The 25996-nt window shown below is 31.7% G+C and overlaps 4 protein-coding genes and 1 pseudogene across 4 annotated transcripts; 2 read left to right on the top strand and 3 right to left on the bottom strand.

Moving 5' to 3' along the window:
- Positions 1 to 3595: 3595 nt before the first annotated feature.
- LOC129890450 (polygalacturonase-like) lies at positions 3596 to 5122 on the top strand. Its single transcript, XM_055966006.1, has 4 exons — positions 3596 to 4085; positions 4169 to 4458; positions 4571 to 4799; positions 4898 to 5122. The coding sequence occupies exons 1-4, from the start codon at positions 3651 to 3653 to the stop codon at positions 5114 to 5116; spliced, it is 1173 nt and encodes a 390-aa protein (XP_055821981.1). The 5' UTR covers positions 3596 to 3650; the 3' UTR covers positions 5117 to 5122.
- A 602-nt stretch (positions 5123 to 5724) lies between these two features.
- LOC129890440 (polygalacturonase-like) lies at positions 5725 to 7941 on the bottom strand. Its single transcript, XM_055965998.1, has 3 exons — positions 7489 to 7941; positions 6482 to 6771; positions 5725 to 6188 (listed from the first exon to the last, which is right to left on the bottom strand). Exons 1-3 carry the CDS (start codon positions 7933 to 7935, stop codon positions 5738 to 5740), a joined length of 1188 nt encoding a protein of 395 aa, XP_055821973.1. The 5' UTR covers positions 7936 to 7941; the 3' UTR covers positions 5725 to 5737.
- Positions 7942 to 10466: 2525 nt separating this feature from the next.
- LOC129882713 (probably inactive leucine-rich repeat receptor-like protein kinase At5g48380) lies at positions 10467 to 13195 on the bottom strand (annotated as a pseudogene).
- Positions 13196 to 13302: 107 nt separating this feature from the next.
- LOC129882703 (probably inactive leucine-rich repeat receptor-like protein kinase At5g48380) lies at positions 13303 to 15807 on the bottom strand. Its single transcript, XM_055957123.1, has 2 exons — positions 14591 to 15807; positions 13303 to 14377 (listed from the first exon to the last, which is right to left on the bottom strand). Exons 1-2 carry the CDS (start codon positions 15449 to 15451, stop codon positions 13472 to 13474), a joined length of 1767 nt encoding a protein of 588 aa, XP_055813098.1. The 5' UTR covers positions 15452 to 15807; the 3' UTR covers positions 13303 to 13471.
- A 2978-nt stretch (positions 15808 to 18785) lies between these two features.
- Positions 18786 to 20937, top strand: LOC129882696 (60S ribosomal protein L9-1). Its single transcript, XM_055957111.1, has 3 exons — positions 18786 to 19239; positions 20492 to 20614; positions 20729 to 20937. The coding sequence occupies exons 1-3, from the start codon at positions 18865 to 18867 to the stop codon at positions 20813 to 20815; spliced, it is 585 nt and encodes a 194-aa protein (XP_055813086.1). The 5' UTR covers positions 18786 to 18864; the 3' UTR covers positions 20816 to 20937.
- The last annotated feature ends 5059 nt before the right edge of the window (positions 20938 to 25996 follow it).

Here is a 25996-nt window from a genome sequence, read left to right as displayed (position 1 = left end):
GGCTTAAGAAATTGGCACATGGTTAATTGACAATTAAATTTGGATGGATCAAATGATTGATCTAAATTCTAATTAATAAATAAGGGGTCACTAGCCAACATTTTGATTGATCTAATCAAGTTTTAATTTATTTGTTTAATTAATTACCAGACAGAACTAAGAAAACCTTTTTCTTAATTATTATTAATATATATTATATATCAAACAAAAAAATTACTTTTATTTAAACAATTTGAAAAAAAATAAATTATAAGTCACTTCGTTCACCTTTATAATTAGTTATAGATGTATTTCAATTTCCAGGTAGCAGTCGTGTCACAATCTTTGAACATAGTGATAGCAATTTTTATTATACAAGTTGAAGCATTTACTAATTATTTTAAAAAATAATTAATAAACCCAAATAAAGTGATCTTTGAGATTTACTCCTCCCCGTCTCAATTTGTCTATTTTACTTTCTTTTTTCGTTCATTTCAAATAAAAACGCTTCGTCTTTCTCTTTAAGAAATTCTTTAATTACAACATTTCATATAACCTAATTTAAAGTCACAAAATTCAAAAAAAATCTTAATTTTTATGTTAAGTCAAAATATGACAAACAAATTAAAACAAAAAGTATATATATAGGTTACTAGATAGGCGCTATTTGACTGCTAGAATGGGGCGGACGTACAATATTCTAGCTTAGGGATGGAAAAATCAAATTCAACCCGCCTGATTTAATTCAATCCGTTTAAGTTTGGATTGATTATTGACCCACCCATTTATTAGTTTAATTCATTTCAACCAAATCCATTTTAGCCCATTAAAAATTGGATTGATATGTAAAATTGGCTCATGAGAAATTTTGTTAAAATATTTTAATTTTTTTTTCAATTTGATATGTTATATATAGTCATAATAAAGAAAAAAAATATTAGGTACTAAAATAGTTTAAAAGAACAAATAAAATAATTAAGATTAGTAAAAATTGGGTTGGATTTGGTCTTGATCCGTTATATAATCCATTACCTAACTCATTTTGATCCAACACGTTTTGACCCAAACTAATTTGGGTTGGGTTGGATCTAGATCCAATTATTGTCTTAACTCATTATGACCCGCCTAAACTTAACTCGACCCGCCCAATTTCCACCCCTATTCTAGCTTAATAATTTTGACTCAGATTATATATATATTTTATTTTTAAAAAAAAATATCCACTAATTAACTACAAATAATTGATTTTAACGAACTAAATCAAATAAATTAAAGTAAAATCTTAAGCTCATCAAATACATAAAATTTAAATTCTGAAATCGCTTTCTCATTGCGGGCTCGTAATTGTAAAGTTGCATTGCTCATTCACATCATATATACATATGAAACAGAAATAGTTTGCCTATAGCTCCGCCAAAAAAAAGGGGGAAAAGTAATAATAAATAAATAAGAGAAATAAAACAAAATTGATATTTTGAGATATTATATATCTTTTCCATGTAACAGTTGCATGCATAATAAAGGAGACGTGAAAAAGGGGTTACTGCATATTTCATGCATGCACGTATCCTTATTTTTGGGATTCCATGTCTCATGTTTGCCTTTTACTCCCTCTATTTATATTTACTTATCCATTTTAATTTTTAAACTATGCACATCCTTAACAAATAATAATTAATATGAGGGTGAAACAGAAAAAAAAATTATTGTCTTTTAATTTCTTGATATGTTAAAAGTGATAAATAAAAGTGAAAATTTATTTTTGAAATAGTGGGTCGGTAAAAGTAAACTAAGAAAGTATATATTAAAGAAAGAAAAAATGAGATAAACATATAATGTGAATTTGTATGGCAACTTGACTATTTGGAAGCCTCTAGCTAAGGCACATAGAGTTAGGACAATTAGCATCAGAGAGATCTTAAAGTCCACTTTTGTTTGGGTTCTAAGTTTTCAACAAGTTGTAGTCAATTATTTATAATGTTTTGTGTGGATAATATGCAAACGATATATCCAATTTCAAAACATTATGTTCAAAGATAGTGACCATGACTTTTACCTTGAAGATATATAAAAAGCATATTAAATATAATGTATGCATGACTATTTCATTTAAAAAGCTTTGGTTCTTAAGGAAAATATATTTTTATTTACTTAATTATATTTTCAATACACTTTCTCACTTGATTCTTTTTCATGAACACTTACAAAATCTTTTCTCGACATGTATAACTTCAACATGTACGAAATTTAGCTAGGAAATACTAAATTGTTTGTGTGTGATCATATATAGATAGAGTTGTTGTCAAAGAGACCATATTTTTATTTACTTAATTATAATGTAACACGCGTTTTAGGGTGTTGGCCTAATTCTTCATGCATGAGCCAAACACACTGAAATTCTTTTCTTTTATATAATGTAATATGTGGCGATTAGGCTCGAACGCAAGATCTTTAATTCGTCTGTTATAGTGTCTTATTGAAGTGTGTGATCATCTTATCTAGTGAAATGTTTAAACTGTTAGACAGAGAATACTTTTATTTACTCTATTATATTTTCAACAAAATTATGCTTTCACATTGGTCCTTCATAGCTAAGGTTTTACAAGAAGTTATATATGTCAATTAGACCATGTGAATTTTTGCTTAAATTCAACTATAGACCAAAACAATACATGAACCACAAGGAATAAACTCCTATATCCATAAACAACATTCAACTTACATAAGTTAATCCATTCAAACTTGTAATCCCTAGTATATATCCACCTATTTTTTAACTCTAATTCCCATTAATTAATTGGTTCCTAATAATATTCAATCGTATATAATTAATTCCACACATGTGGTGTTAGTGTTTTGCTTATAACTGCAAATGCATTGCCAAAAATGATATGAGTTTTAATATATTAATATGTCAAATAGAAGCAACAATTCTATGAACCAAAATATCAGTCATATTTTATTTCCTCTTAAAAAAATTGTTGGACAAGTTGTAATTTTAAAAGGAAAGAAGAAGGTTTACAAAGGGGAATGGGCAATATTTTTCTACCATTTTAATGTTTGTACACAACAAAGCACAACTATACATTGCTAACATCATAATAAGACAGTTAGGACTCGTTTGGTACGAGAGATAAGAGATAATTAATTTTGGAATTAATTTTAGGAAAATTTATCCCATGTTTGATTAGAATAAAATTACAGAAAAATTTATCCCGAAATCAATTATCTCAAAATTATAGTTTTATTTTTATCCCACATTTAAAATGAAACAGCAGTCCTGAAATAATTAATCTCGAAATAATTAATTCAAAAATAGCTTATTTCCCAAACAAAACGAGCCCTAGTTAATATACAAATGTATAAGAAATATAACCTGGAACCCCCTACCCCTCTTTAAAATAAGGTGCCAACAATTTGTTGATTTGGCCACATGTGATTACATATGTTGGATTATGATTTAAAAAGTCTTATTTCCCCATATCCCAACATGACCAAATTATATTGGATGGAAAACCTAACTTCAATTGATCAAAAAATCTTCTTCTTTTTTATAACACCTATAAATATCCCTCTAAACTACTACAATTCCTCATCACCTATCCATTTTGATCAATCAATTAATCCTTTAAATCCCTCAAAAATCTTTTAAGCAATTTGCCTTACGCAAAATGAGTCCCTTAGCAATTTTCCCACTTTTCTTCATCTTTCTCTTCAAGTTATCATTAGCAGCAAATACAATTTACAATGTCCAAAATTATGGAGCAAAATCAAATGCCAAAACAGATTCATCAAAAGCATTTTTGAGTGCATGGGGAGCAGCATGTGCTTCTACTAGCGCGGCCACTATTTACGTGCCACGTGGAAGTTACTTGATTCGCAAGGCATACTTCACTGGCCAAACATGCAAGAGTAACGCTATTACTATACATATCGATGGCACTCTGTTAGCTCCCTCTGATTATAATGTAATTGGCAATGACGGAAATTGGATAATGTTTGAAAAAGTTAACGGAGTTTCTATCTATGGTGGAACTTTTGATGGTCAAGGTGTTGGTCTTTGGACTTGCAAAAACTCCCACAAGAATTGCCCTAAAGGAACTACGGTACGTTATGTTTTCCATGAAAAATGTTTTCCAAATGTTTAGTCGAAAAATGATTTTATATTTTACGTTAATTATGTGTGTAGGCATTGGCTTTTTACAACTCAAACAACATTGTAATCAACGGAGTAACTGCACAAAATAGCCAAATGTTCCATATTTTAGTAGATGGTTGCCATAACGTGAAGCTACAAGGAGTGAAGGTGTCAGCTCCAGGAAATAGCCCCAATACTGATGGTATTCATGTACAATCATCGTCAGGAGTGAGCATTATGAACTCACATATTGGTACTGGAGATGATTGTATCTCTATTGGCCCCGGAAATTCTAACTTATGGATCGAAGGCATTGCTTGTGGCCCTGGCCATGGAATCAGGTTTGGAACACAAACATATCAATGATTAATATATACATATTTAGTAGATTTACTTTGATCTTATGATCTTTTCAACTAAAACGAATGTCCATATATCGATATTTGTCTGCAGCATTGGAAGCTTAGGTTGGGAATCGCAAGAGCAAGGAGTACAAAATGTGACAGTTAAGACAGTTACCTTCACAGGAACACAGAATGGTGTGAGGGTAAAAACTTGGGCAAGGCCTAGCAGTGGCTTTGTTAGAAATGTTCTGTTTCAACATATTGTTATGTCAAACGTTCAAAACCCGATAATCATAGACCAAAATTACTGTCCTAATCATGAAAGTTGTCCTCATCAGGTATTGATTTATCACAATTATGATAAAAATAAGATCAATCGCGTGTGTTCCCTTACCTTAATCTAGCTAATTACATTACTCGTTTTCTTTTCTTTTAGGGCTCGGGTGTAAAGATAAGTGATGTAACGTATCAAGACATACATGGAACATCAGCTACAGAAGTTGCAGTGAAATTAGATTGTAGCAAAACGAATCCATGTATTGGAATAACACTTGAAGATGTGAATCTTAGTTATAAAAATGGTCGCGCTGAAGCTTCATGTGTTAATGCTGGAGGAAGAGCTTCTGGTTTCAAAGAACTTACTGGCTGCTTATAAATAATAACAAAAGTTATAAGTGAAACATGCATTTGTAATTAAATATACAGAATATAATGAAGAAATACAATCTATACAAATATTGAATGATTAATGTAATGAAATTTTTATTTGTTCTGTTACTTTTTTGGAGACTGGCCTAGTTAGGCTCCAACTTATAAACTGTAGTTTGTATTCTTTTGTATAATGTATTACTACTATATATACTGGTTGTTCTATTGATTTTTACTCGTCCTAACTCCTAACGTATAAATTCTATATAACGATGAACTAATGTGATAGCAATAACCTTGTCAACGTTCGTTCTGTTCTGTTTCATTGATTCAATGAGCTGCAAGGAGCTGAAAATCGCGACTTCTGATTTTAGTGAAGACTATTGTGTACAAAGCATAAGCACGCGATGTAATTGAAACTTCAAATAGGCCAAAGTAGAAAGACAATCTATTAAAATGAATTGTGAGACAACAATTTCACATTGTGTTGCTAGGCCAGAGGCGATTCAAATCGCGCTAGAGGCTCAAGTAAACACTTCAAATTTTCAACAAAGTTATAAAAATGACAAAGCTAAGCTAAATATACTAAGAAAATTGAACCTTTGTTTTTTTTTTTTTGAATTTTCCCTTACAAACAACTAGTAGGTTGAATTATGCCAGTAGTTGTTCCTGCAACATTAGCACATGAAGCTTCAGCAGCTGGTTTATTCTTATAACTCAGATTTACATCTTCTAATTTTATTCCTTTACATGGATTTCTTTTACTGCAATCAAATTTCATCGCGACTCGTGTTGCTGAGCTTCCATGGATATCTTGATATGTAACATCACTTACTTTCACACCTGAAACTTGTCCTGGACAATTTTTGTTATACGGACAATAATTTTGATCGATAACAATTGGATTTTGAACATCAATCATCGTAACGTGCTGGAAAAGAACATTTTTGACAAATCCATTACTTGGTCTGCCCCATGTTTTGATCCTCACACCATTTTGTGTGTTCATAAATATTACTGATTTGACTGTCACATTCTCTACCCCTGCTTCTTCAAAATCCTTGGCTAAACTTCCAATGCTGCACAAAATTCACCGCACATAACATTAAATTTAAACAGAGTTTTAAGTTATATACATCATCAGCTTGAAGAAATTTTACATCGTCATGTCACATTTACCTATTGTAACAAATTACTTGTCTTATTTCCCAGATTACAGGTCTCACATTTCAAAGAGGCTTACCTATAAATATCATCTGGACGACCTGACCATCATGTCATGTTTACCTATTATAGCTGGTTACGTGTCTTTTTTTCAAGATTACAGGTCTTAACATTTGGGACCAGGAGAAGTGGTTACGATTAATATTACCTGATTCCATGGCCAGGGCCACACGCGATATTTTGGATCCACAAATTAGTTGTTCCTGGACCGATGGATACACAATCGTCTCCAGTACTGATTATCGAGTTCAGGATTGAGATGTTAGATGATAATTGAACATGAATGCCATCAGTATTCGGGCTTTCATCCGGGGCATAAACCTTGACACCCTGCAATTTCACATTTTTGCATCCATTGATGACAATGTGAAACATTTGGCTATTCAATGAAGTAAGCCCCGTTATCGATACATTGTTAGAGTTAGAAAATCCCAGAGTCTGCAATAATACCAAGAAAACAATAACAATTTTCAATTTAGTTCAAAAGCACAACTTAATTAATACTGATTTTTTTAAAAAAATAATAATTAATTAACTATTAATACCAAGGTAAAAAATGCTTTGACAGTTATTCACATAAAGTACACATTTATCCTTATTTGAAGGAAACGTTACACTCATAAAGAAAACTGCTATTTTTTAAGAAATGAACAATCTTTGATCACTCATCGTCTCTATATCATATTATCTAAAAGATTACTATATATAACAATTTATTTTTTTCCACCTAAATAATAATAAAGTAGGTTGCTTGCTATAACATAATAGAATATACTGGTAGTACATATAGTTACATTTTTTATACTGTCAGTGTCAGTGTATATAAGTTAAATTTCTTTTGTAACACATACCGTGGCACCACTAGGGCAGTTCTTGCTAAAGAGGTACGAAATTTTGAGTAATGTATAATACGTTACACTATCAGGTTATCTGAAAGATAGTTACATGTAATAGTTCATAAAAAAGTGAGATTAGTACATAATAACAAAGAAGGTTACTTATTGTTGCAACAAAACAAAAAAGTTACTTCCTTTATACTACGTAATTTGTAAAACAAAGCAGGTTAAGTAATTACTGTCAGTATCATAACTTATAAGACAAAGCAGGTTAATTACTGTCAGTATATATAAGTTAAATTCGTCTTGTCATACGCACCGTAGCGCCCCTTGGACAGTTCTTGCTAGAACCCTTGCAAGTCCACAAACCAGATCCTTGTCCATCAAGACTACCACCAAGAATTGAAACACCATCAACACCTTGAAATAAAATCCAATTTTTGTCATTTCCAATCACATTATAATCCAAAGGCGCTACGAGTGTTCCATCGATACGAAAAATTATGGTTTTGTTCTTGCATTTTCCTTTAAAATGTACTTGTTTAACTAAGAAATTTCCTTTTGGAACATAAATTGTTGCTGATTTTGAAGAGCCACAAGCTGAATCCCAAGCAGATAAAAATGCATTTGATGAGTCTGTTTTCCCATCTGATTTTGCACCAAAGTTTATAACATTTAAAAACATAACATCAGCTATGGATTTTGTGAAAAAAATTGAAAAAATTGAAATTAGAAAAAATGAAGAAAAGGGATTCTTGATTTTCATGTTTCTTGATGAAATATGAAAATTATAAAATTAAAGACTCAAAAACACGGAGAAGATTATGAGTAGTGTGGTTGAGCAGTTTCTAAGTTGTGTGAGCTTTAATTTATAACTTTTCAGTTTTCCACTTAATAAAAGAGTGATCTTTTTGTGGAATAAAAAAAGCAAGAAAAACTGTTTTTTTCTTCTTCTTTTTTTTTTAGTGCAACTTACTTTCAAAAATGAAAACTTTGGACTTTGGTCACATGAAAACTTTGGTCACAATTTGTACAAACTAAAAGTTGTTTTTTTTTTTTTGCAAGAAGCTAAAGAAAGCAATTTGAGCTTATGTGGGATTGAAAGTCTTTTAATTTGGCATATAATATGGTCAATGACCTGTGAACTATTTTCCTTTTTTTGGTTTATTAAACAGAAAAAAAGTTTAATCGGGTCTTAAATTATCTATTGTGATTTCTACAAAATAATTTTCATTTTTAAAAGTTCCGAACAAAATTAGTTATTAATTTTTTTTATTTTATTCTTAATAGTAATTGTTCTTAGAGACTATAAAAGTAATACCTAGTAAATATTTAATAAAAAAAGATTATTTTAAGACATAAATAAAAATGAAATAGTCAAAAACTACTTTTAATTAATATTTTTGTTAGGGACATTTAATATAATAAAGAAATACGACAGATAATTTGCTTTTTTATATGAGAGAAACTGAAAGTTGGTTATGAAAAATTAAACGTGAAATTGTTCAAGCAAAGAGAGAAGAAAATAAAGCTCCTTTTTTTCACATAAAACGGTTTTTTATTAAGCTTTAATTCAGTTAATTGACTTTTGTTGGCATGAACAATTTATATCCTATTTTATAGTGGTACATGGGCACGACAGGCTTACACCATTATAGGAAAAAACATTTAGCTTTCGAATTAATACACCTTATTTTTTTAAAAAAAATAATATTTATTTTTGAAAATTAAAATGTTTGATTAAGTTTTTGGCAGTATTTTTGAGTAGTAATAGAAATTGTTTTTCATAAGCTAAAAAAAATAAATTATGTTTACTCCAAAAACACTTTTGTAACATTGATCAAACAAAAATTACTGATTTTTAATATTGGAAAAAGAAAAAGTTCTTTTTTCGAGAGTTAAATGAGTTTTTTTTTTACTGTAATTTTTTTAAATATCTTTTAAATTATTAATTATTGTGACTTGTAATACTTTTTATGTAATTTCCAAATATATAAATTTTATATAAAAAAACTTAAAAATTATATGTCTCAATTCATAATCAAAAGTAAAAAAAAAAACTGAATAGAGATCGAACACGTCAAGTCATATAAAGTCCTTCCAAAACATACCGGCTTCAAGTTGCTTAAACTTAACAAAAAGAGGAGACCAGGTACACCGAAAAAGTGCACCTATTTTAATCATTTGGTGCTCAGAAATCACAATCTCGATTAATTCAAATTTGTATCGTATATAAAAAAGTAAGTTTATTGTGGAGATTTTTATTGTTCTTTATCAAAAGTAATTTTATTTTAGAGATATTTGATTAAGGGTAGAAGAATTATTCCTTCAAACCTCTCGGTATATTTGTAAATAGCTTGTTTGGATAGTTGCTACCTATTGTATTAGGTTGTATAAAATAATGTTTGTCGTGATTGTTACTTAATTTTTTTTGTATGGTATAGTTAAATTCATTCTTACAACAACAACAATAATATACGTAGTGTTATTCTCACAAGTGGAATCTGGGGAAGGGTGTTGTGTATACGCAACCTTACTCGGTTACTTCTACCTTGTGAAGGTGGAGATGTTTTCAACAGACCTTTGCTCAAGTAAAATGTATCAAAAATCAAGTATGTAAAGCAAGTACAGTAATGAAGAAGTCATGTTGAAACTAACTAAGAAGAGAACAAGTAGCAACAACAAATAATACGATAACTGAAGCAAAGAAAATAATAGGTAAAACTAAAATTGAAAAATAAGATAGTAGGAAAGTAATAATAACAATACGAATAAAGGAACTAGACAATATTCGACTATATGCTAACCTTAAACATACCCTAATCCTAGACCTTTATATCTATCCTCGATAAGTTGCATGTGTGTCATGTTTTGTTTAATCACCTCTCCCCAAAACTTCTTCGGACTACCTACCCACTATAATCAACCTCTCACACGTCCTCATTGGGGCTAACGATGAAAACTCCTATTTTATGTAATATTCAATTTGGTGTGATCGTGTTGTTACTTTGTTTTCCTCATTTTTTCTTTGATTAATTATTCAATAATTCTATTTTACCATTTACCCTACCTTTTTAAAAATAACTCTACCCTCTACTCTACTTTTCTTAGATTTAGTTTTATCTCTTAGATTGTTTATGTGTGACATTATGTAACAATGAAAAATGAAATAATCAGTTCAATGTTGTATTCATCAAACAATACAGTATACAATATATATGATACGATACATTATGAAACGATGTGGAACAACAATCAAACTAGCTGCAAATAACTCAATGCAGCATTAGTCTGCTGAGGCTCTTTTAGAAACATGCTATCAATATGGCTTTCCAATGTTGTAAATTATATACAAAGTCTTAGGCATTACAGTTGCAGCAGAAGCTATCAGTGTACAGATGCAAAGTTTCTTTGATAATATCAAATTAATTTGTTCTAACCAAATAAACAATAGTACTAGTCTTATATATAAACTTCAAATGCCAGTTGATAAGGGAGTTTTCTATACCTAGTCGTCGTTTCGACCCTGAGAAATTGTCTTGAGTCTGTCATAAACTTCCAGCATTGTTGGCCTTTCATTAGGAAAGAACTTCACACAGTCACAAGCTAACTCTAGAAATTGAAGGATCAAATTGTTGATTCCTTTCCCAAGCAAATCTTTATCTGCATCAAGTAGACAAGGCGAGTGATCAAATAGATCTCTCGAGATGGTCAAGTCATGTGGTTCCTTCCCTGTTACAAGCTCAAGAAGCAGGATGCCAAAGCAGTAGATGTCTTGCTTGTAAGAACCTAAACATGAATATTCAGCTACTGGGAAACGGCTCCAACTTAACGCTGTGCCATTCTTACTCCAAAATTTGGCTTCCCAAAAGTTGGATATTTTGGGCTCAAAATTTTGATCTAGCAAGATACATCGCGTGCTTATGTTTCCATGTGTAATGTACAATTCATAACCATGATGAAGTCAAGCTAGATCTTTTGCTATCTGAAGTGCAATTTTAACTCTTAGAGGGAAATCCAAAATAGTGGCCTTATCTTTGTTCGAGTGCAGCCATTCATAAAGACATCCATTAGGCATGTATTTGTAAATGAAAAGTTTTGTTTCCCTTTCAGCACAGAAACCTATAAGAGGCAATAAGTTTCGATGCCTCAGACCACCAAGAGTTGTAATCTCCGAGACAAACTCGTCCTCCAAATTCTCCCAGTCATTGAGCTTCTTGATGGCAAGTGTCCAGCCATTTCGATGAATTGCTTTGTACACTTTGCCCAACATTCCAATTCCTACAAAATAGTCTTCATTAAAATCAGAAGTCGCGTTTTCCAGCTATTTAAGCTCATTCTTGAAACAAACTTCTCCAGCTTTAGTATTTGTAAAACAGCAAGTTAAATCATTGGAACATACACAAAACAGAAATTTGAGAAGCTTATTTCTATCACATTTGATTATCGATCGAACAAAGAATTTATAACATGATGGACTTGCAAGGACTACTCACAAAATTAGAACTACAAGCAGTGCAACAAAAAGTTGTTACTCAACAATATGCAGGGGAAAAATTATAAATTGGATATTTACCTTCTGTTGGCTGCTTAATTCCTCTTCACTTCCTGAAGTTAAGTGTTCCTTTTTCCTCAGCTTCCATATGTTCAATGAGACTATCTTGCCAAACTGAATTAAACAAAGGACTAGAACCAATGTAAGGAAAAGTACCCAACCAATTACAAACGCTTTGATGAACGAAGAACGATCTATATGTTTCCATATCCAAGAATCCTCACATCCTTTCAAGGGCTTCCCACAAAGCTCTGGATTGTTTGCAAAACTCTCAGCTGTAATTTATTCGCTAACAAATGATGGTACTGGTCCAGTCAAGTAATTGTTGGCTACACTGAACGTCATAAGGCGAGGCAAATAGCCTATTCGTCTTGGAATTTCACCTTCTAGATTATTATTGTCCAACTTTAGAACATTAAGGTATGCACAATTAGCTATATCAGGTGGTATATAGCCAGAAAACGTGTTAAATGAGAGGTCTAGTATTGTATCATATTTAAGTATCACTGAAATATCAAAAGGGATGGTTCCATACAAGTTGTTGCCAGAAAGATATAAGCCTGTCAAGCTTGTACAATTTCGAATGCCTCGAGGAAACTCACCTATTAATCCTAAGGCAGAAAGTCTGAGGTTCATTACCTTATTCTCATAACTATTCCAGCAGTTAACTCCCATGAAACCGCAGATGAAGCCTTCGTTAGCATTGCTGAAATCCCAAGAGTCCAAAGAATTGAAAGGATCTTGTAATGAATCTTTTATCGATTTCAAGCAATAAAAATCACTCTCTGCAGCACTGCAGAGACAAATTCTGCTAAGTAATATCAATAGAAAGCCAAGAAAGGTGCAGATGAAAAAGAAAGTTCCTGTTCTGATATTGGTTTTCTCCATAGTTTACACATATTGTAGCAATGAAAAAGCTTCAGTTTTTGTCTTTATTTATCAATGATTCTTGAATTCGTGGTTCGATGTTCTCAGCATAGAATTTTCAAATATGGAAGTTGGATTAAGTGAATAGACTAAGAAGAATGGATGGCATTCTAGGGGATTATAAAACAAGAGAATTTCATTAAACAAGAATAAACAGAATTTATAAAGAGGAATGAGCAATATACTATAAGATTTTGAATTAAAAAAAAAAAAGGCAGCCCAGTTCATTAAACTCCTGCTACAGTATATTGTACGCAATTTTACCCCGTATCTCTGAAAGAAACTATTTTCACAGCTTGAACACGTGACCTCCTGGTCACATGGCAACAACTTAGCAGTTACGCCAACGAAAAAAAAGAAAGCCATCGTATAGTTTCTTTCCAAGAGTTTTCTCCACCTGAAAAGCTTTCAATATATGATATGTATATTGTTGTGTCAACCTTACTCATGTGGCACAATGAAGTCAACTACTAAATACAATTGATTTGTTCTTATTTTTAAGTATAACCTGTTGTTGGCATTTTTGCCTCTATAATCCTTTTTTAGAAACTGGTTGATTTATTCTATTAGTATGCAGATTTAAAGTCTTCTTTACAATATGCAAATAAAATCTATCTGAATACAGAAACTGCAAGATGTTAATGCCATGACTTGAAAACTGCAGTCAGTGAGGCTTTCCGATGTTGTACATTATATACGGTTTCATATATATTACGGTTACAACAGAAGCTATCAGCATACAGACTCGAGACACGGATTTCATGCTTTAATTAAGTGTATTCCTAATTTGTTTTTCTCAGTAACCATAAAAACAATAGCACTAGTCATATTTACTTGAAATATCGGTTGATAATGGTATCTTTTGTATCCAGTCCCTTCGACCTTGAGAAATATTCTTGAGCATGTCATAGACTTCCAGCATGGTTGGCCTTTCATTAGGAAAGAACTTCACACAGTTACAAGCCAATTCAAGAAATTGGAGGATTAAATTGTCAGCTCCTTTCCCAAGCAAATCTTCATCTGCATCAAGTAGACAAGGCGAGTGATCAAATAGATTTCTCGAGCTGGTCAATTCATGCGGTTCCTTCCCTGTTACCAGCTCAAGAAGCACGATGCCAAAGCAGTATATGTCTTGCTTGTAAGAACCTAAACCTGAATATTCAGCTACTGGGAAAAGACTCCAACTTAATGCAGAATCATTCTTACTCCAAAATTTTGCTTCCCAAAAGTTGGATATTTTTGGTTCAAAATTTTGATCTAGCAAAATACATCGCGTGCTTATGCTTCCATGTGTAACGTGCAATTCGTAACCATGATGAAGCCAAGCCAGGCCTTTTGCTATCCCAAGAGCAATTTTAGCTCTAAGAGGGAAATCCAAAATCTTGGCCTTATCTTCATTAGAGTGCAGCCATTCGTCAAGACTTCCGTTAGACATGTATTTGTATACAAGAAGTCTTTGTTGCTTATCGGCACAGAAACCTATTAGAGGCAATAGATTCCGATGCCTCAGACCACCAAGAGTTGTAATCTCCGAGACAAACTCGTTTTCCAAATTCTCCCAGTCATTGAGCTTCTTGATGGCAAGCGTCCAGCCATTTGGAAGAGTTGCTTTGTACACTTTGCCCAACATTCCATTTCCTACTAAGTGATCTTCACAAAAATCAGAAGTTGCATTTTCAAGCTCTGTGAAGCTCATTCTTGTAACAAACTTCTCCAACTTTAGTATCTGAAAAGCAACAGGCTTGAATCATTTGAACATATACAAACAGAACAGAAACTTGAAAAAAGCTAATTTCTATCACATTTGATCATCGATCAAATAAAGAATTCATAAGATAATGGACTAGCAAGGACTAACACAAAATTAGAACTACAGAAGAAAAAGGTAACTTGAAGACTATATGCAGGGTAAAAATTATAAATTTAGCAAGATCATTACCTTATGTTGGCTGCTTAATTCCTCTTCACTTCCTGAAGTTAAGTGTTCCTTTTTCCTCAGCTTCCATATGTCTAAGGAGACTATCTTGTTGATAGCCTTGGTAGGAAATTTAAATAAGCAAAGGACTAAAACCAATGTAAAGAAAAATACTCCACCAATCACAAATGCTTTGATGAACGAATCACGATCTATATGTTTCCATATCCAAGAATCCTCACATCCTTTCAAGGGCTTCCCACAAAGCTCTGGATTGTTTGCAAAACTCTCAGCTGTAATTTGTTCGCTAACAAATGATGGCACTGGTCCAGTCAAGTAATTGTTGGCTACACTGAACGTGTTAAGGCGAGGCAAATAGCCTATTCTTCTTGGGATTTCACCTTCTAGATTGTTATTGTCCAACTTTAGAACATTAAGGTATGCACAATTAGCTATATCAGGTGGTATATAGCCAGAAAACGTGTTATATGAGAGGTCTAGTATTGTATCATATTTAAGTATCACTGAAATATCAGAAGGGATGGTTCCATACAAGTTGTTGGCTGAAAGATCTAAACTTGTCAAGCTAGTACAATTTCGAATGCCACGAGGAAACTCACCTATTAATCCAAAGCCTGAAAGTGTTATGCTCAGTACCTTATTCTCATCAGCATGCCAGCAAGAAACTCCTCGAAATTTACAGATGAAGCCTTCAGTAGCATTGCTGAAATCCCAAGTGTCCAAATTATTGAAAGGGTCATGTAATGAATCTTTTATTGATTTCAAGCAACAAACATCAATCCCTGAAGCATTGCATACACAAATTCTGCTAAGTAGTACTACTAATACAAAACCAAGAAATGTTCTGAAAGTGGTTTTCTCCATATTTTGATTCTTGACACACTTTTTAGCAAATCAAGAAGGAAAATATCACTTTTTTTTAACACTTATTGTAGCAATGGAGTCAGTCAAACTAGTAAGGCTAAGAACTCAACTTTCTTGTAATTTGTTGAAGCAATTTTAATAAAAGTTTCAATTTTGTGTTCTATCTATCGATGATTCTTTGACTTTATGGTTTGGAGTTCTCAGGGTAAAAGTATCAAACACGATAAAGACTAATCATTTAAAAATGAAAATGACACTATTGGGGATTATAATGAATTGTGGTAGAATGACTACCATTCTTTCGATCTTCATCAAAGATCTTGAATTTAAGTAATATGAATTCAAATTAGGAGAGGCGGATATGGGGTGGGGGTGGAAGAGTATTTAATTGAATTTGTGATAAAAAATTATATTGTGTATATAAGATTTTTAATTTTTTTTTATAGATATATAAACATTTTGAATCCCCTGAATATAAGACGAGAGGCCTAGTAATTTAGGGACTTCAAAATTCACTTTGAAGTTTTAATTCAAATACAAACTCCAATATAAATGTCAATTAATTTGATGAATTACTCTTCTACTTTGTATATATGTTCACATAAAGTATATAATTCTATCTTTTTTTCTTTAGCATAAAGTGCTGGAGTTTAGTGAAGTGTGAATGAAAATAAGAATTGGGAAATGTGGGGAAACTGAAGGAAAAATAAAAAGTTATTTCTCCTCATTGGTTGAAGAAAGGAAATATTGTGTCCTTATACAAGAAAATACTTCCTTTAACTCATAAAAAATTAAGTAAAGAGTGCCCCTCGCGCCGCCGTTGTCATCGCTAGGCTCGGCTACGGTATGGTGCTGTATCACTTAACAAATTACCTAATTAACTAATAAACGAAATTTGAAATTCGCGGATTCGAAAAGAACCTGTTCCTTTTAAACAGATATTTTCCTTCGCGAATTCGAAAAGGACCTGTTCCTTCTGAAAAGACACTTCCCTTCCCAAAAAAAATCATGCTTGTTTTGAACATGTGAGTTCGCAACCTTGTTGGATATAAATAGAGAGGCGTCTTGTTAGTTTTCAACATCGAAAATTCTCCCTCTTCTGCATATATTTTCTTACAAACAAAATTATGTCTTTGTATGATTACGTTGCTGCTTGTTGAAGGGATTAAAATCTTTAAGAACACATAGTAAATTCTGTGATGTTGAATACTATTTTTTTCTTTTTAATTATTTCTGATTTACTAACTTTATATCGAGGAGGTAACATAAAATTTACCTCTTACTATGCAATAATTCATTATAATTATAAGTTATGATTTGAAAAAGGTAGAGCGTATGTTAGGTGAAAAATAACAAAAAAGTTACAACTAAGGACTAAAACCTGTTTTATTTTATTATTTCTGTAGTTGCTTTGAAATAATATGTTGACTGCTTCAAAATGAATTATTAGCCAGTCAATGTCTGCTTTTGGTACTTTTGAGTGTATTGGTGGACTTTTTGACTTTTATAACTAAACAGACAAACAAGGAATTAGTCCGTGAAAATGATGTTGTTACCTTGTTTAATAATTCCAAAAGTCTAGAATTTGGGAGTTGAATAATTTCCTGGAAATCCTATCAGCTAGAGATACAAGTTTCTAAGACTTCTTGTGATACTTGTGGAATTAACAATGGTATTATATGATATACGTTTATTCTGTCTCAATTTACGTGATGTTATTTATTGGACACAAAATTTAACTCTCTTCTTACTTAGTGCTACTTAACACTATCTATGCTAAATGTAAATTTGTACAATCTTTGAGAAAACAAATAATTAGAGGTGTTGTTTGATTAATATATGCTTTTACTGAGCTGAGAGTCTTTCGGAAACAGCCGTCCTACATTGGTAGAAGTAAGGTCTACGTACACTTTACCCTCCCCAGACCCTACGTTGTAGGATTTCACTGGGTTGTTGTTGTTGTTATTATTGTTGTTGTTGTTTGATTAATATATCATTTATTAATTGTTTAATTTTTATCTATATACGCGCCTCTTGATTCTATAATAATTAAAGTTACGGGCAAAGCTGAAAAATATAATTAATTTTCTCTTGATTGTTTAAATTGATAATTATTTTGAAACAAGTATTTTTAGTATACATGACAACTAAAAAGAGACAGAGGGAATAGTAAACATTGTGTTTGGAAAAGGGCATTTTGAGTTGGGATAATTACGCCATATGGCCATTCGGCAAAAGTAATTATCAAAAAATGGCCATTCGCTGTATACGCATGTATAGTCAGTGTATATTTCATGTATAGTCAAGCTATATTCAGTTTTTGAGTGTATCATAATGTATATTCAGTGTATATCTCATATATAAATAATGTAAATAAAACATGACTATATTTGTTGTAAACTAATTAGTTCATTGTATATATTTGAAATTGTCCCTTTTGAGTTTCCCTTATAAAAAATTTAAGCTCCAACACATTATGCTCGTTGCCGAAGCTTTTCCTCTGTTTAGGTAAGAATACTTTTATTTGAACAACTTTATTTTTTCGCATTAAAAGTGACTAAGCTTATTAAGAATGTGACTTTAAATATGAAGTTGTGGAGAATGCATATCAACTAGAAGATTAATAGGTGGGAGAACATTGTCTTGATGTTTGTCTGTACTAGTAGTTGTTGTATTACTCTTATAGTTTCTTGTCTTTCGATTTCTGTTATTATCTGTTGGTTCTTATTTTTTGACTTTTGAATTGTTTTTCTTGAGTAGAATGCTTATCGAAAACAACTTTGGTAAAGCTTGTGTAAACTTTACCCTTCCCAAATTTATTATATGGGACTAAATCAAGTATGTTATTGTTGCTGTATTAAAGAGTGGTTAAATATTACCACTTCCATTTTGAGATTTGGCTAATTTTGTAATGGCATAATACATGACGTGCCCTTTAATTTGGGCTCAGCTGATATCTATGTGCTCTAACTTTGAGTATGCAAAAGTAGACACTTAAACTTATAAAAATTGAATAAGTAGACACACATGTCCTGCGTGACATAATATGTAAGATGCCACGTAAAACTTCATATAAGACGCATGTGTCTACTTGGTCAACTTTATATAAGTTTAAGTATTTAATTATGTACACCCAAAGTTGGAGGGCATCACGACAGCTAACGCAAAGTTAAATGACACGTTTATGTATTATGTTATTTTTAATATTAGCGGTGGATGAAATGGGCCAATCTATAGCAAAAAGTATTATCTTGGGCTGGACCATATGTTGAAGGCCCATTTATCTCAATAAGCCCAAAACATCATTTCTAGGGTTATTAAATCCGTAATTCACCATCTTCATCAAATCTCTCTTTAGGGTTTTTCCATTATTTCACAGAAACGCCGCCGACGGAGAGAGAAGAAAACGAAAAATGAAGACGATTCTCTCATCGGAAACAATGGACATCCCAGATGGAATAACAATCAAAGTGAAAGCAAAGCAAATTGAAATTGAAGGGCCAAGAGGAAAACTTACCCGAAACTTTAAGCATCTGAATCTCGATTTTCAGCTCATTAAGGATGAAGAAACTGGGAAGAAGAAGCTTAAAATTGATGCTTGGTTTAGTTCTCGCAAGGCTACTGCTGCAATTCGTACAGCACTTAGTCATGTGGATAATCTGATCACTGGTGTTACTAAAGGGTACCGGTACAAGATGCGTTTTGTGTATGCTCATTTTCCTATCAATGCTTCCATTAGCGGAGGGAATAAGTCCATTGAGATCCGTAACTTTCTCGGCGAGAAAAAGGTTGTATATTTTCCCCTTTTGTCATTTTTTTGGGTTATGTTTTAGCTTTTTGTTGATAATTTAATTGAAATTCTGTTTGCTTAGCTCTATTGTTGGTACTTTTAAGATTTGATTATCCATGGTGCTGTTGCATACCTCTTGGGTTTGTTTGGTTAAAAAGAAAGTGTTTTTTGTGGAAATTAGCTTAGTTGAAAAATGTATCTGGAATATTTTCATGTGTTTGGTTTATACGGTACCTGTATGAACTATAATGTGCATTATAAGGTATAAAGATAGTGTTTTTGATGGTATACTCAAGCTATGTTACTCTGATTCTTATAAATGATGCTGCACCTGGGTCCGATCCTACAAAACTGCACTTCTTTTGAAGGACCTGACATGCACCTGTCCGCATTTTTGGAGAGTCGGAGCAACAATAGTACTCAAGTATTAACAATGTCTTAAGTTCTGATTTAAGCAAGTGATATGTAGTAAGAGTTGAGATGTTTGGAAGGGAAAATGACTTCTCGAACTATAATGGGTGGAACTCAATTTGTTCCTTTGGTGGAAACTTCTTCTTGGAGCAAACAGTTTCCACTATATAAGATACAAACGCCTACCAAATACACTTTGATCATGGCTATTTCATAAGCTGCTTGGTGATGACTTTTCAAATAGGAAGACAAAACACCTTAAGAAGCATTCAATGAGTCTGGTGCCTTTATAGTTCATGCAGCTGTAATAGTTGACTCTATCCACCCCTTTAGCAAGTGTAGTTCACCTGGCAAGACTAATAATCTAATATCATTGGCTTTAACTACCCCTTAAATGGTTTACTGTATACACAATTTGTCTTTGATGAGCTTCAATGTCCTTATTTTATTGAAATGTCTGTTTCAAGATTATACAAACTGTGAAGATATTATATCTTTTAAAGAAGGTATTTTGAGTATTTTTCTTTAAATGTTTATTCCTAGTTGGTCATGGTAAAAGAGAAGTCATACTAGATTGATTGATATGTTTGACTACTCTCCTCTTCTAACAATAAAGAATGTAGAACTGATCTAAAATGTAGTTCTTTGCCCTCGCTGGGTTACTATGCTTAGCTTGTAGTGATTTGAACACTGTTGTCCTCATTACATTATTGTCTCAGATTTCAGCTTGATGGACATCTAATTAACTGTGAGAATGTTTAATTTTTTGTCCTACATCTGTTAATGTAAATTAATTGTAAGGCTATAGGAGACTGATTTCTTTACTGTGACTGTATCAGGTGAGGAAAGTCGATATGCTTGACGGTGTTACTGTTGTCCGCTCAGAGAAAGTCAAGGATGAGTTGGTTTTGGATGGGAACGACATTGAGCTTGTTTCACGATCAGCTGCCCTGATAAACCAAGTAAATCTCCCTTTCTTTCTGTTTGTTACATTTTTACTGTAATGTATGTTTACTCTTTATAGAGAATATCAAAGTCTTGCATACTGAGATCATCTTTTGTCTTTTTTTGGACAGAAATGTCATGTGAAGAACAAAGATATCCGTAAGTTCCTTGATGGTATCTATGTCAGCGAGAAGGGAAGAATTGCTGAGGAAGAGTAGGTTGTTAGCCATAGATTTCACTTTGGATCTGTTTGTTCTTCATATTTTTGGTTTAAGCATTGGGATTAGATTGAGACTCCTTGCAACTTTTTTGAGTTAGATCAAACAATTTTTGATTTTAAGATTTTCTTGCTGAAGTTACTTTTGAGAGCGCAAGCAGTTGTTTGTTCTTGGAGTAGGGCATATGAATGTTTTTCTTGAAAGCAGTTTGGTTATAGTAATTCTCAATGCTGTGAATTGTCATAAGTGTCTTTCTTGGGTTTCTATCCTATTGCACTATGTAGGGGTGGCAATTGGGCAATTTGGTTAAGTTTGGACGGTCATAATTGGTTAAGACAATAATTTGGTCAACATCCAACTCAACCCAAATTAGTTTGGGTCAAACCGTGTTGGGTCAAAATGAGTTAGTTAATGGGTTATATAACAGGTTAAGATTTAATTCAATTCAATTTTTACTAAGTTTAATTGTTTTATTTGTTCTTTTAAACTATTTTAGTATTTTATAAAATTATTTTTCTTTATTATGGCTACATATAACATATCAAATTTTAAAAAAAGTTTTTTAAAAATATTTTAACAAGATTTTTTTTGAGTCAATTTGAGTTACATATCAATTCAATTTTTTATGGGTTGAAATGGGTTGGGCTAGCGAATTGATGGGTCAATAACCAATTCAAATTTAAATAGATTGGATTGAGCGAGTTGGATTTGATTTTGCCACCCCATACATCCCCTAGTGCATCCCCCTCCTAAGACCTCATGGCACTATACTTGTTAAGATGGGATGATTCTAGCAACTCTTTCATGTGAAGAGTTTGTTTACCACCCAAGGGCCGTTACTCGGTGGTCAACGAAGTGAGTTGAGACGGAAATATCAGATTATTTCTTTTTTTAATCTGTTGAAGTTGTTATTTGATATTTATATTAGTGGGTTGAGGCGGAGATATCAGATTTTCTTTTTTTTAATCTGTTGAAATTGTTATCTGATATTTATACCGGTGGGAGGTAGTAGTGCTTATCTTAGGAATCTACGATTGCGTTTTTCTTTGTAATGCTAACTGAGTGGATATGCAGATGCAGTTGAACTCTTTTGAAACTATCATTTCATGTTCAAAGTCAGAAATATGCCACCAAAGCTTTGATAATAGTATCTACTTGAACAATTTGGGTCATTGAAATGATGAAGTTTATACAATGTAAAAAAGTTTAGCAAATTCACTAATTTATTTTAAACATTGAATTTGACATTACCATAACAACAGTTTCAAAAAAGAAAATTCAATTTCAAAATTTGACATTCCTTTAAGAACAATGTATTGATGGAAAATGCAAACGAAAAGGAAAAGTATAATTTTTTTTCTTCAAATAGAGGGGAACCAAAGAAAAAAGGGCCAACTAGACGAATCACGTGAAATAAAAAACAAAACAAAAGTTATGTTAATTTCAAATATCTATCTTTCTCACCTAAATTTATATTTATATTTATAATAATATCTGTCTTAATATAATTCATGTACACACACTAAAACTAATTGAAAGGTTATTTGAAACAAGTATTATGAAATGAGGACAATAAAATATACGGTATTTAATATATTTAATCAATTTTCAATTGAAAGGTTATTTGAAACAAGTATTATGAAAGAAAGACTATAAAATAAATATATCCGAAATATGTATAGAGAGTGATTAATATACTATTTAATTTTAAACCAAAAAAGAAGAAGTTCACGATGTATCATGCATGACACGTTATCCACGATGCATTGATATACCTTTTAACTACTTATAAGCTGCTTGAACTATCTTCGTTAACTATTTATTTGATTGCAAACTTATTTATGAAATTGCGTCCTTGCAACTTTTTTGAGTTAGATCAAACAATTTTTGATTTTAAGATTTTCTTGCTGAAGTTACTTTTGAGAGCGCAAGCAGTTGTTTGTTCTTGGAGTAGGGCATATGAATGTTTTTCTTGAAAGCAGTTTGGTTATAGTAATTCTCAATGCTGTGAATTGTCATAAGTGTCTTTCTTGGGTTTCTATCCTATTGCACTATGTAGGGGTGGCAATTGGGCAATTTGGTTAAGTTTGGACGGTCATAATTGGTTAAGACAATAATTTGGTCAACATCCAACTCAACCCAAATTAGTTTGGGTCAAACCGTGTTGGGTCAAAATGAGTTAGTTAATGGGTTATATAACAGGTTAAGATTTAATTCAATTCAATTTTTACTAAGTTTAATTGTTTTATTTGTTCTTTTAAACTATTTTAGTATTTTATAAAATTATTTTTCTTTATTATGGCTACATATAACATATCAAATTTTAAAAAAAGTTTTTTAAAAATATTTTAACAAGATTTTTTTTGAGTCAATTTGAGTTACATATCAATTCAATTTTTTATGGGTTGAAATGGGTTGGGCTAGCGAATTGATGGGTCAATAACCAATTCAAATTTAAATAGATTGGATTGAGCGAGTTGGATTTGATTTTGCCACCCCATACATCCCCTAGTGCATCCCCCTCCTAAGACCTCATGGCACTATACTTGTTAAGATGGGATGATTCTAGCAACTCTTTCATGTGAAGAGTTTGTTTACCACCCAAGGGCCGTTACTCGGTGGTCAACGAAGTGAGTTGAGACGGAAATATCAGATTATTTCTTTTTTTAATCTGTTGAAGTTGTTATTTGATATTTATATTAGTGGGTTGAGGCGGAGATATCAGATTTTCTTTTTTTTAATCTGTTGAAATTGTTATCTGATATTTATACCGGTGGGAGGTAGTAGTGCTTATCTTAGGAATCTACGATTGCGTTTTTCTTTGTAATGCTAACTGAGTGGATATGCAGATGCAGTTGAACTCTTTTGAAACTATCATTTCATGTTCAAAGTCAGAAATATGCCACCAAAGCTTTGATAATAGTATCTACTTGAACAATTTGGGTCATTGAAATGATGAAGTTTATACAATGTAAAAAAGTTTAGCAAATTCACTAATTTATTTTAAACATTGAATTTGACATTACCATAACAACAGTTTCAAAAAAGAAAATTCAATTTCAAAATTTGACATTCCTTTAAGAACAATGTATTGATGGAAAATGCAAACGAAAAGGAAAAGTATAATTTTTTTTCTTCAAATAGAGGGGAACCAAAGAAAAAAGGGCCAACTAGACGAATCACGTGAAATAAAAAACAAAACAAAAGTTATGTTAATTTCAAATATCTATCTTTCTCACCTAAATTTATATTTATATTTATAATAATATCTGTCTTAATATAATTCATGTACACACACTAAAACTAATTGAAAGGTTATTTGAAACAAGTATTATGAAATGAGGACAATAAAATATACGGTATTTAATATATTTAATCAATTTTCAATTGAAAGGTTATTTGAAACAAGTATTATGAAAGAAAGACTATAAAATAAATATATCCGAAATATGTATAGAGAGTGATTAATATACTATTTAATTTTAAACCAAAAAAGAAGAAGTTCACGATGTATCATGCATGACACGTTATCCACGATGCATTGATATACCTTTTAACTACTTATAAGCTGCTTGAACTATCTTCGTTAACTATTTATTTGATTGCAAACTTATTTATGAAATTGCGTCCTTGCAACTTTTTTGAGTTAGATCAAACAATTTTTGATTTTAAGATTTTCTTGCTGAAGTTACTTTTGAGAGCGCAAGCAGTTGTTTGTTCTTGGAGTAGGGCATATGAATGTTTTTCTTGAAAGCAGTTTGGTTATAGTAATTCTCAATGCTGTGAATTGTCATAAGTGTCTTTCTTGGGTTTCTATCCTATTGCACTATGTAGGGGTGGCAATTGGGCAATTTGGTTAAGTTTGGACGGTCATAATTGGTTAAGACAATAATTTGGTCAACATCCAACTCAACCCAAATTAGTTTGGGTCAAACCGTGTTGGGTCAAAATGAGTTAGTTAATGGGTTATATAACAGGTTAAGATTTAATTCAATTCAATTTTTACTAAGTTTAATTGTTTTATTTGTTCTTTTAAACTATTTTAGTATTTTATAAAATTATTTTTCTTTATTATGGCTACATATAACATATCAAATTTTAAAAAAAGTTTTTTAAAAATATTTTAACAAGATTTTTTTTGAGTCAATTTGAGTTACATATCAATTCAATTTTTTATGGGTTGAAATGGGTTGGGCTAGCGAATTGATGGGTCAATAACCAATTCAAATTTAAATAGATTGGATTGAGCGAGTTGGATTTGATTTTGCCACCCCATACATCCCCTAGTGCATCCCCCTCCTAAGACCTCATGGCACTATACTTGTTAAGATGGGATGATTCTAGCAACTCTTTCATGTGAAGAGTTTGTTTACCACCCAAGGGCCGTTACTCGGTGGTCAACGAAGTGAGTTGAGACGGAAATATCAGATTATTTCTTTTTTTAATCTGTTGAAGTTGTTATTTGATATTTATATTAGTGGGTTGAGGCGGAGATATCAGATTTTCTTTTTTTTAATCTGTTGAAATTGTTATCTGATATTTATACCGGTGGGAGGTAGTAGTGCTTATCTTAGGAATCTACGATTGCGTTTTTCTTTGTAATGCTAACTGAGTGGATATGCAGATGCAGTTGAACTCTTTTGAAACTATCATTTCATGTTCAAAGTCAGAAATATGCCACCAAAGCTTTGATAATAGTATCTACTTGAACAATTTGGGTCATTGAAATGATGAAGTTTATACAATGTAAAAAAGTTTAGCAAATTCACTAATTTATTTTAAACATTGAATTTGACATTACCATAACAACAGTTTCAAAAAAGAAAATTCAATTTCAAAATTTGACATTCCTTTAAGAACAATGTATTGATGGAAAATGCAAACGAAAAGGAAAAGTATAATTTTTTTTCTTCAAATAGAGGGGAACCAAAGAAAAAAGGGCCAACTAGACGAATCACGTGAAATAAAAAACAAAACAAAAGTTATGTTAATTTCAAATATCTATCTTTCTCACCTAAATTTATATTTATATTTATAATAATATCTGTCTTAATATAATTCATGTACACACACTAAAACTAATTGAAAGGTTATTTGAAACAAGTATTATGAAATGAGGACAATAAAATATACGGTATTTAATATATTTAATCAATTTTCAATTGAAAGGTTATTTGAAAC

Source organism: Solanum dulcamara, chromosome 1 (assembly GCF_947179165.1).
Source record: "Solanum dulcamara chromosome 1, daSolDulc1.2, whole genome shotgun sequence".
NCBI lineage: Eukaryota > Viridiplantae > Streptophyta > Magnoliopsida > Solanales > Solanaceae > Solanum > Solanum dulcamara.
Note: the sequence above shows the minus strand (reverse complement) of the source record. Positions and strands in the feature narration are given on the sequence as shown.

Excerpts from the sequence above, each read along its gene's own strand:
- LOC129890450 (XM_055966006.1), top strand. The coding sequence starts at position 3,651 with ATGAGTCCCTTAGCAATTTTCCCACTTTTCTTCATCTTTCTCTTCAAG. Across the intron at positions 4,459-4,570 it reads GGCCCTGGCCATGGAATCAG|CATTGGAAGCTTAGGTTGGG; the intron begins GTTTGGAACACA and ends ATTTGTCTGCAG. Across the intron at positions 4,800-4,897 it reads ATGAAAGTTGTCCTCATCAG|GGCTCGGGTGTAAAGATAAG; the intron begins GTATTGATTTAT and ends CTTTTCTTTTAG.
- LOC129882696 (XM_055957111.1), top strand. The coding sequence starts at position 18,865 with ATGAAGACGATTCTCTCATCGGAAACAATGGACATCCCAGATGGAATA. Across the intron at positions 19,240-20,491 it reads ACTTTCTCGGCGAGAAAAAG|GTGAGGAAAGTCGATATGCT; the intron begins GTTGTATATTTT and ends TGACTGTATCAG. Across the intron at positions 20,615-20,728 it reads CAGCTGCCCTGATAAACCAA|AAATGTCATGTGAAGAACAA; the intron begins GTAAATCTCCCT and ends TTTTTTGGACAG.
- LOC129890440 (XM_055965998.1), bottom strand. The coding sequence starts at position 7,935 with ATGAAAATCAAGAATCCCTTTTCTTCATTTTTTCTAATTTCAATTTTT. Across the intron at positions 6,772-7,488 it reads ACTGTCCAAGGGGCGCTACG|ACTCTGGGATTTTCTAACTC; the intron begins GTGCGTATGACA and ends GTATTATTGCAG. Across the intron at positions 6,189-6,481 it reads GGCCCTGGCCATGGAATCAG|CATTGGAAGTTTAGCCAAGG; the intron begins GTAATATTAATC and ends AATTTTGTGCAG.
- LOC129882703 (XM_055957123.1), bottom strand. The coding sequence starts at position 15,451 with ATGGAGAAAACCACTTTCAGAACATTTCTTGGTTTTGTATTAGTAGTA. Across the intron at positions 14,378-14,590 it reads AATTAAGCAGCCAACATAAG|ATACTAAAGTTGGAGAAGTT; the intron begins GTAATGATCTTG and ends GTTGCTTTTCAG.